This window comes from Bactrocera oleae, chromosome 3, assembly GCF_042242935.1.
Source record: "Bactrocera oleae isolate idBacOlea1 chromosome 3, idBacOlea1, whole genome shotgun sequence".
Classification (NCBI taxonomy): Eukaryota; Metazoa; Arthropoda; class Insecta; order Diptera; family Tephritidae; genus Bactrocera; species Bactrocera oleae.
The window spans coordinates 30462419-30473933 of NC_091537.1; the positions used below are offsets into that span (position 1 = coordinate 30462419).

The following is an 11515-nucleotide window of genomic DNA, read 5'->3' on the forward strand; positions in this document are numbered from 1 at the left end:
TAATAATTACTTAAATAAAGTAAAAAAGAATATTGTACGTAATCCAAAATCGTTTTATGATTTCGTTGACTCTAAACGCAGGATTTCCAAATTTCCGTCCGTGATGAAATACAAATCTATCATTTTAAGTGACAATGACTTTATAACCAATATGTTTGTAGAATTTTTCAAGTCAAACTACTGCAATATTTCCCCTAAAACTTTTGCCTATCAGCACGTGCTGTGTCCGAATACTTTAAATAACGATCCAATTAATTCTGAAGAAGACGTCCTGCTTAAAGTTAAAACCATTTTTTAGCTACGGCCGAGACGTGATACCCTCATGCTTCCTAAAAAATAGTGCCAAATATATTTACTTGCCTTTGACAAGGATATTTAATTCCTCTCTTAAACATGGTTCCTTCAATATGGAAATAGTCATTTATAATTCCTTAGCATAAAAATGGATTTAAGTCAAACATTGAAAACTATAGAGGTATTACAAAACTATAAGTTATACTTAAACTTTTTGAAGCTATAATCGCAGACCATATAACCTGTTCGATTTCTCTGTAAATTTTCTCATCTCAGCATGGATTTCCTAAAGGGAAATCGACTCTAACAAACTTGCTTCAATTTGTAAACCATGTATTATTGGTTTTTAGGGAACATAAGCATACGGATGTTATGTACACAAACTTTCGCAAAGCTTTCGATAAAGTAAATCCCTCGATTCTCATACATAAACTTGATGTTCTGGTCTTTCAGCCAAGATTTTTCAATAGGTAGCTTCTTAGTTTTATAATAGAACACAACGAGTGATATTTGAGGATACACCTTCAGATACAATTAATGTTTCCTCAGGTGTTCCGCAAGGTAGTCATCTTTGCCCAATTTTGTTCTTTTTGTTTATTAACGATATCTCTTTGTAGTAGAATTTTCAAAAATTTTATTATACGCTGACGACGTAAAGCTTTTTAAATCATACACTTCAACTGATGAAAGGTGTCTGTTGCAAACAGACTTAAACAATTTGGTTACATGGGGTGATAGAAATGATTTGCCATGAATCTCAATAAATGTATGACAATGTGCTTTTTCAGTAGATCTGTGCACCCCTCTTCATATGCAATAAAACACCATAGTCTAGAGCACGTTTTTAACTATGTTGATATTAGTTTGATTAATTTTTGGCTTCATATTGACACCATGGTCGTGAAAGCAAAAGCTGTCCTCAGTTTTGTTAAACGTTGGTCTAAAGAATTTAGAGGTCCGTATATTACTAAAACACTTTATACAACTTTGGTTAGACCTATATTGGAATATGGCTCTGTTGTATGGAAACCTAACTACCAAATCCATTCTGACAAGTTAGAGTCTGTTCAAAAACAAGTTTTACCTTTCGCCCTAGCGCATTTCCGATAGTCGTTTAAAACTTATTAATCTACCTACACTACTACCAACTTACTAGTTGTAGGGAAATGCTTGGCATAAAATTCTTAGGGAAAATCTTGAATGGAACTGGTCTGAAATTAAATTTAATATCTTGGTTCGCTTTTCGAGGTAGTTTAGACCTTTACTGTTAAAATCCTGTAGATCAAATTTTGAACTAAACGAGCCATTCCGCCGTATATGTCATGATTTATATTATTTCCGGTTATCTAAATCTTAAAAAAATTTATCGTAAAATATATTTCTTCAAGAAACAAAGTGCAACAGTATACTACTAAAATCCGAATCATTCAAAAGTCAATTGATGACCTTTAATGACTGCCTTAATCACCGTTTAATCTGTGCACTGAGTGCTAAGTGAAATGGTTGCATTAATTTCAAGATTTCCGAACGTAGTTCACTTGCTCGCGCTTCCGCAATCAGTGATTTTGATTGACATGACAAAACTGTCAAAGATCAGCAATCACTTTGTGATTGTCAGCAATGCAACTGGCAGACTCATCAGCACGACATAAGACCAATCAAGTCAATGCTTCAAAGGAACAAATACAATGCCCTAGACTCACTCGAATATGCAAACCACAATTAACGGTTAATGTAATTTCCTTGAAAATATTTTCTCAGACTCACTTACATGCACACACACACTAAAGTATTTATCCACTTACTTCATACAAGTACATTGCACGTATCGTTTGCTTTTCTTTTTGCAGGCAATCTCAGCTACGAGATACCAACAGGTGTCGCCGATAATCACTTCCACGTTGATCGGCAGCGCGGCATTGTCACCACACGCGGACAATTTGATCGCGAAACAAAAGCGCGATATACGATACCAATCTACGTATATGACACCAATAGTATCGCCACCACAGCGGCGGCTACCTCAGCAGTAAGTACAACAACGACGTTTGGTGCACTCACAAGCGCAGACACGACGGGAACGTCGCCATTGGCAGGGACAGCTGCCGCATCAAGTGGACAATTTGATATTGCGACAATAATCATCACAATCAGCGACGTTAATGATCATGCGCCGGAGTTTCGTCCCGGCGCTTGCTATGCACTTTCCGTGCCGGAAAACAACGAATTTGCGATTATACACACGGTGGTGGCCACAGATCTCGATGAGGGCTCAAATGGCGAGATCTTTTACAGCATTGTTGGTGAGTTGGTGGTCATTTAAATAGAATATTAGTGGCAAACATCAAATCAGTTTAATGTTCAAATATCGTAAGCATCAAAGCAACGTGCTAACTTTTATTCGCCTCACATTCAATGTGCTTATTTTTCTTAATTTTTTATTCTGTCTTCAGGTGGCAATATCGGCAATAAATTCAGCATCGATGTGCAAACTGGCGAGTTGACTGCGCGTTGTCTCGATCGTGAACATCATTCACGTTACCTGCTACAGATCCAAGCTCAAGATCGCGGCACGCCCAACACTTACCAAGGTCACTGCAACATCACGGTTGTTGTTGAAGATCATAATGACAACGATCCGCGCTTTGAGCAGACAAAATATGTGGCGAATATAGCCGAGAGTGCGGCTGTAGGCGCAAGCGTGTTGCGCGTAAAGGCTTCAGACGCCGATTTGGGTATTAATGCGCGTTTGGTCTACTCGCTGGCTAATGAGACACAATGGTTGTTTGCGATTGACGGCAAAACGGGTATCATCACAACAGTGGGGTAAGTGTTGAAATAAATATATGCTCTTTTTTCAGCTATACTATGTAGTATTACATATAAAACAGACGACGGAAAACTTTGTCCAACTTCTGAAAAGCTTTTGTTGATAAATGATTATTATTACCTTTAATGATCGAGGTTTGACAAATGTTGAGCTATTTGAGAAATCAGCAAAATCTGAGGTTCTAAAAATAAGGGGTGTAATAATTCTAATGCTCGAACTTCGAAATTGTTATACAATTTAATACAAAGAATCATATTACTGTTACTCGTGGTTCAGTTGTGGAACTCGCATCTGGAATTCTACTTTCAATAATATCCAACTTCTTGAGCTGATCAGCAAACTATCTGCAGTTATCTCTAGCTTGGACCGAAGTGACACATATTATCTTAAAAACAACCATTCCAACTCTAAAGAATCAGCAAGTCTATGATATAGTATATAAAAGTGGGTTCGGCAATGCTAGATTTTCTAACTCGATATCAAATATATTTCCTTGGGGAACCGAAGTCATCTTAAAACGTTTTGTATATTTCACTTAGTGTAGACCGAAACATTACCGGGCTATGATATGTTAAATATGCATAATCTCCATGCATGGAAGCTTTCTAGTCCTGTTTGCTCTTTTAAGTGTTCAGAAGAGATGGCAGTTTTGAGATGGCTGACACCTCCGTTGCATTCTCCAACTCTTCATTGAATTCAAAGAACTTATAATTGTTTTGAGGAAATGGTACTATGTCACTGCTTAGTCCACCTTGTATTACATAATATTATTCAAATTATTAAAAAATAGAAGAGTTTTAAATAAACAGAAGGATAAACAAAACAGGTTTTATTGTGGAATGTATTCTGTATGAACATGTTCCATTTAGATTCTCTCAATTATTTATGCAACGGTAATGTCCAGTAATCCTTATTTAGCTTACTTATTTTTGTATCAAGTGTATTGAAAGCAGTCGCGCATTGCGCTGGGAATCAAGCGTCCATGTTTCCAATTATACGAACGCAATCTGTTGTCATGTTCAAATTTTTTGCCGTCGCTTTTTCTCAACGCTCTTTATCTGCTACCGAAACTGCAATACCCACCACCTCACCTCTTACATATTTGACTATCGGATGACGACGAGCGCTTTGATTGTCGGCTATAATGAACCTTTTATCCTCAAAGTGACCAGCCACAAAAGAATCGCACAACAACTGACAAATAACAAACATTTCGTGATACTTTTGCCATTTTGCTAAAGTAAATGGAAATAAAAACTGAAAATCAGAACACTCGCAGCGCAAGGCAACTAGGGAATGAACCAACGAAGTTGTGAGACAGGGAAACGATGTCGGATGTAGTATATAAATGTGGCACTGAAGCTCAGTTGTCGCTATAAACAGTTCTGACGCTGCTGACCCTCACAAGATACATTCAAGTTAAAGACAGACTTTTACTAGCGAACTAAACATTTTATGAAATATTAAAAAAAAAATTTGGGAGTCCCTTATTCTTTTCCTTATTTATGTATAATATTTAAAAACATCCCTTTCTCTCTTATCGCTTATACCTCTTCCAGCCCGCTGGACCGTGAGCGCCAGAGTATGTACAATTTTTTGGTGGTCGCCACTGACGGTGGTCGCTATAGCGCTCGTTCCGCCCAAGTGTCTGTGCAAATCGTGGTCGACGATGTAAACGATAATCGGCCGGTTTTTGAGCGTTACCCCTTTCGAGCACAGGTACCCGCACTGATACAGCCCGGCCAAATGTTGTTGCAAGTCAGCGCCACTGACGTCGATGCCGGCATCAACGGTGAAATACTCTACTCACTAGGCAACAACGCCGATTCGGCAACACGCAATAAATTCCGCATTAATCCCAGCACTGGCGTGGTAAGCGCCACACAGAGCTTGGCCAGCGAGTCGGGCCGCCTGCTGCACATTGAAGTGGTGGCACGTGACAAAGGTAACCCGGCGCGTTCAGCACTTGGCCTTATAGAGTTGCGCGTAGGTGACATGACTGCTGGCGCACCAGTGTTAAGCTTTCAAAATGACACTTATCGCTTGAAATTACGTGAAAATATAGCTGAGGGTATGCGTGTGCTACAAGTGTCGGCAGTGCGTAGCGATGGACGACGACAGCAGATTTACTATTCCATTGGCGCGGGTAATGAAGATGGTGCATTAAACATAGACGCCACCACCGGCGAGATAAAAGTTGGTAATGCTGCGTACCTGGACTATGAGCGTTTTGTGGACACAACATTCCATGCGACTGCTACAGGTTCCGGCGGCCCATATCGAGGACGCGCCATGTTCTACGATGGCGAAGAGCAGTTGAGCGCAAGCTTAGAGAATGTAACCAACCGTATGGGCGATGAGCAACTAGCTGAGAGCCAACAGCTGAGTCGGAATCAGCGTGAACTACAATTGTTGCCCAAGAATGAAAATATGCAATATACTGCCAGCGCCGGGCAACCGCATGAATTACGCTTGGTGCTTGTCGCACGCACCGAAGCCGCACCACATCTCTATGCCTATGCGGAGTTAATCATCGAACTGGAAGACGAAAACGACAATAGCCCGCACTTCACGCAAACACAATATAGCAAATCGGTGTGGGAGGGCAACAACAAGGGTACATTTGTGGTGCAGGTGCAGGCATTGGATGCGGATGCTGGCGCAAATGCGCGCATTCTCTATCACATCGTCGATGGCAATCACGATAACGCGTTCGTCATTGAGCCCGCATTTAGTGGCATTGTTAAGACGAATATAGTGTTGGATCGCGAAATCCGTGACATGTACAAGTTAAAGGTGATCGCAACGGACGAAGGGGTGCCGCAAATGACGGGAACAGCAACGATACGCGTACACATTGTGGATGTGAACGACAATCAACCGACTTTTCCGCCACACAGTGTGATTAGCGTAAGCGAAGGTGAGGATATATAATATAAATATATTTATAATGTGCTATGAGTTAACTAATTCAACGAAACAATGAGGAATATTTTACAGTCTTGTAACAACGCAATCGCGGATTTATGGAATTTTAATTTGAAGCTCGGTCACTAGGGACAACGCTCGCAGACGCGTCGGTGAAACGAGTATATGCTCTTAATTGAACTGCAACTATTTTAAACATTTTTTAAATTAATCCGAAGAAGCTTGCACATACTAGTTATAACTAGCCATTATTACTAACTGAAATGCGCCCTTTATTCGTCTAAAGTTTTTCAATTATATTTAAAATTATATGAAATAATTAGCTGCATCCACTCTGGTGCATTCTATAACTTATCAATATATTTTTCTTCCTTGTTTGTCATATCCTTATATTAGGTACCGAACTGGGTACGGTCATCACCATAGTTTCAGCGAACGACGTCGATACTTACCCGGCACTTACCTATCGCTTCGGCGGCGATCTACCTGATTCCCAACAATTTATGAGCAAACCGTTCTTTGCACTCGACCGTTATAGCGGTAAGGTGACACTCAGACGTCATCTCGACTATGAGGATCAGCAGGAGCATCAATTGGAAATCATTGCCTCGGATGCGGCGCATGAGGTGCGCAGTACGCTAACAGTGCGCGTTAGTGATGAGAACGACAACGCACCCATATTCGATGCGCAACTACCGCCCGCTTATGCGGCAACGCTACCCGATCAACAAGTGATCAGTACAGCAGCAGCTGCAACAGACATTGAGTTGGTTATGATCAATGCTACAGACGCCGACGCTGAAGGTCGCAATTCCGAGATACATTACAATATTACCCCGCATTTGTATGGTTTCAGCATTAACGATCAAACTGGTACTGTGTTTGTGAATATGACACGCCTCGGCGCTATTGCTAACGATCTTTATGTGATGATCACCGCGCAGGATAGCGGCGTTATGCCATTGAAAAGTTCTACGGTTTTACGCGTGCGTGCCAGTAGGGGCAATATCGGACGCGTACAATTTCTACAGACACAATATCGCGCAAAAATCAGTGAAGCCGCGCCACTTGGCACGGTAGTGCTGCGCCTTAGTCAGGACGTACTTAACGCACATGACGACCGCGCTGCTGGTTCGCTGCTATTCAAAATAGTATCTGGAAATGAGGATGCTGCTTTCGAAGTTTATCAGTCGAGCGCTATTATACTTGTAAAACCACTTGATCGCGAACACAGCGACATCTATAAGTTGCGCTTGGTGGTAAGTGACGCACATGCGTCATCGCAGCAACTTCTAGCACAAGCGGCAGACAATTCAAGCACAGCAATAAATGTATTTGTCACAGTGGAGGATGCCAATGACAATGCACCGCAATTCGCCACTGACGGTAAGTACGAAGCTGAGGTGAGCGAACTTGCCCCACTTCGTCATTCCATAGCAAAACTTTTGGCCACCGATGCTGACCTAGAAAATACGCCTAACTCGGAAGTGGTGTACGATATAACGTCTGGCAATGACGAGGGCATGTTCACCATCGACCTCGTTTCCGGTGTGTTATTCGTGAACAACAAATTAGACTTTGACACTGGCGAAATGAACTATGCGTTGGTTATACGTGCCTGCGACAGTGCACCCGAGCCGCTATGCAGCTTGCAACCATTTCGTTTGACGTTGCGCGATGAAAACGATAACGTGCCGCGCTTTCCAGTCACTGAGTATGTTGAATTTGTGGGGGAAAATGAGCCAGTCGGCACTAGCGTGTTTACAGCTCGTGCAACCGATTTAGATCGTGGCGCTTATGGCCGCCTTAACTATACCATCGATCACGAGGCTGTGGGATTGGACGATGTCTCTTGGAAGCTATTCCGTGTTGACCCGCATACAGGCATTGTCACCTCGAATGCGGTGTTTGACTATGAGCAGCGACATCGCTACGACTTTGTGTTGCGCGCCACAGATAGCGGCGGCAAGTTGGCACGGGTTAAAGTTCGCATTGAAACCGAATCGAAAGACGAATTCGCACCACAATTCACGGAGCGCACTTATCGCTTTGCGATGCCATCGCCGTCCACCGGCTACCTGCCGTTGGGCTATATTGTGGGCCAAGTGACGGCGACCGATCGCGATAAGGGACCTGATGGACGTATTGTTTACCAATTAAGTTCTCAGCATGCCTACTTCAAGGTAAACCGCACGAATGGTGCGGTGGTGATCAAAAAGAAAGTCGACGACAATTTCGATGATGGACGTGATATTAGCCTGGTGATTGCTGCTAGCTCGGGCAGACAGGGCTCACTAACCAACATGACTGTTGTAGAAATCTCCTTGGATCCGCTAGCCAGTATCGGTACAAATTTGGCAAGCAATGGTGGTGCTAGTGGTAGCAGTGGTGTTGCCGATTGGTTAGTAGGATTGATAGTCGCAGTATTATTGGTGCTTTGTGCGGTTGCAGGCATTTTCCTTTTTGTACGTATGCGTAGTCGCAAACCACGAAATGTGACAAAGCCAAATTTAAGTACGGAGACTGTAGGTACCTCCAATAGTTACGTCGACCCCAGCGCCTTCGATACGATTCCAATTCGAGGTGGCGTAAATTCTGGACTGGCTGGCAGCAGTAGTAGTGCTGGCGTAGCCTCATCGACTGCTGGACAATTTGCCCCACCCAAGTATGATGAGATTCCGCCCTACGGTGCACATGCGGCGAGTTCAAACTCAGGTGCTGCAACGACTTCGGAACTGTCGGGATCCGAGCAATCAGGCTCGAGTGGACGGGGCTCCGCCGAGGATGATGGCGAAGACGAAGAAATACGCATGATCAACGAAGGTCCGCTGCACCACCGCAACAGCGCGGGCGTCGTTAACGTCGAGGATGGACGCATGTCCGACATCTCAGTGCAGAATACACAAGAGTACTTGGCGCGTCTAGGCATTGTAGATCGCGAAGCGAATGCTACGGGTGCTGCTTCGAATTCCTCTCATCGTTGCTCCGACGGTATGGGTGGTACACAGAAAGAAACACATCTTCATCATCCATTGCAGATGCATATGTACGATGAAGATCCCGCCGCACAAACAGACATCACCAATCTTATCTATGCGAAACTAAATGATGTAGCTGGCGCCGCATCGGATCATGCAAGTAGCGCAGATGAAGCTGCCACCACAGCCAGCAGTGTGGGCGTGGCTGTCGATCGCGTCATCAATTTCACAAACGTACCCGTCGGCCATGTGCCGAATGTCGGGCATGCCGCAAATGTTGGTCCACCTATGAACGGTTCACTCAGCTCCATTGTACACAGTGAAGAAGAGCTTACTGGCAGCTACAACTGGGACTATCTGCTCGACTGGGGGCCACAATATCAACCCCTAGCGCATGTCTTCTCCGAAATCGCACGACTCAAAGACGACAATATGTCTGTGCATAGCGGCAATAGCGGTGCTTCCTCCAGTGCTAAAAGTAAACAGTCGCAAGCGCATTCCAACGCTACCGTAAAGACACACATACCGCCACCATTGCTCACAAATGTAGCACCGCGTGCCATTAATATGGCAGTGCTATCAGGCGCAGGCGTAGGTGTACGAATACCGCAAGCCGCGCAGCATCACATAGCCACCACATCATTAGGTGGTCCAACGACGGGTGGCATTCAAGTGAATGCCAGTGGTCAGTACATGGCGCCACGTTCGCCCATCAGTCACGATACACCAGGTGGCTTCAGTACTTCAACTGCTATGTCGCCATCGTTCTCGCCATCACTCTCACCACTAGCTACACGCTCACCATCGATATCACCGCTCGGCGGTGTGACGACCGGTCATCATTTGGTGTCGCTGCCGCGGCATGCACCACAACCGACGCAGCGGGGTAAGAACGCAATGCTGGTGGAACAGGAAATGCGCGTCCGAATGTGATGAAAGACGTTGAACCCGTGGGGGCTTGAATTCCAGTTAAATACGTTTATACATAGCAAACAACAAAGTGATTATTAGTTTTGTAGGCTGAACGTTAAACGATATTCGTAAGTGTATAAAATAAAAGTTAGTAGCATTAAGTAGGCACGATTTCAATACCGTTTTTATTATTATAATGAAAATCAAGAAACAAAAGAGCAAAGAACGAATTAGGTATACAAAGAGTACATTGAGTTTGGTGAGTAAACGGTGTGTATCAAAATAATTTTCTTTTGTATTGTACTGGTATTTCGAACTGACCTATACTCACCACTCTCGGCTGTGGTATTAAGCATTTTAACCTTAATGTGCATGTTAATTTGTCCTTTATGCACTTGTACAGCTTAGTTAGTTAACACATTTAGTCTAATGATAATATGCTAAAAGTTTGCCATTATGTTTTAAGTGATTAAGTTTATACACTCATTTCAATGGATCCTCACACGATCGCTCATTACAAATATCCACCACACCATACATTCATTTGTACTATACGCCCACCCGAAATTACATAAACACATCCATACTTTAATAAATTAGTTGTAAAAAAATTTTAATACTCCAACACACACACATACATATAGTTGTAACTGTTTAAGTCACCTCTCGAACTCCAAACACACACCCCCAACGACACACCAATTGCGTCAGTACACTGATCGCTTATAAATTTGTAAATAATTGTGAAATAAAGACTACAAGCCAACAAAGACTCTTTATAGATTTGTAATCTAGTTGAAGTAGCGTCAACACAAAAAACCTTAACAAATTAATAACAAATAACACAAAAAAGCCATAAAATATAAGCATTTAACTAAACCAATTAATTTATATTTTCCATATATATTTTAGGCCGTAAGTATATTTGTACTATATGCATTTTTGCAATTGGCTTAGCCTTATTTATTGATAAAAACGAAAAGCAAGTGCTCTTAGCAATCTAATTACATATAAATAATATTTATTTATATAAAATTAGTTGCATATAGTTTTAGGGAACCACAAGAAAGCTTCCATTCCGTAGCATAAGTACACAGTAAAAAATATTTATCACTAAGGCTCTTCCATTGTATTTTAGCTTATTGTACAAATAAAAAATTCAATAAAATCAAATTGTTGCGTAACTGTGAGTGCCCTAAATTTGTACGCTATGTTTGTGTGAGTATCTGAATGCAGAATGAATTGTTAAGTATCGAGAGTAAAAGTTTCAGTAAAACTGATTAAATCGAAAGAATTGTATACACAATCGCGGTTCTTTTATCGAAAAACAATATATTATTATTTTTAATTCTTGTTATTTTTTTTTTCATTCTTTTTTTTTTTACTTTTAGTTTTATAAAAAATTATATTTTAACTGAACAAAAGTTATAGATACGTACGTTCGTATGTAATATTACAATAAATTTAACAATTTAATACATTTTATATCAAGATTAATTTTGATAAAATAAAAATATTTACAAATCCATACTATACTTACATATAAAATAATCAAGAAGAAGTAATTTTGTTT

At 41.6% G+C, this 11515-nt stretch overlaps 1 protein-coding gene across 1 annotated transcript in view; it reads left to right on the forward strand.

Moving 5' to 3' along the window:
* ds (dachsous cadherin-related 1) overlaps positions 1-11239 on the forward strand; it is a 289935-nt gene extending 278696 nt beyond the window's left edge. The window contains exons 10-13 of the mRNA XM_014241632.3: positions 2145-2597; positions 2748-3120; positions 4684-6044; positions 6449-11239. Of these exons, the coding sequence (XP_014097107.3) occupies positions 2145-2597; positions 2748-3120; positions 4684-6044; positions 6449-9963 (5702 nt within the window). The 3' untranslated portion in view covers positions 9964-11239. The remainder of the gene's footprint in view (positions 1-2144; positions 2598-2747; positions 3121-4683; positions 6045-6448) is intronic.
* Positions 11240-11515: the final 276 nt, after the last annotated feature.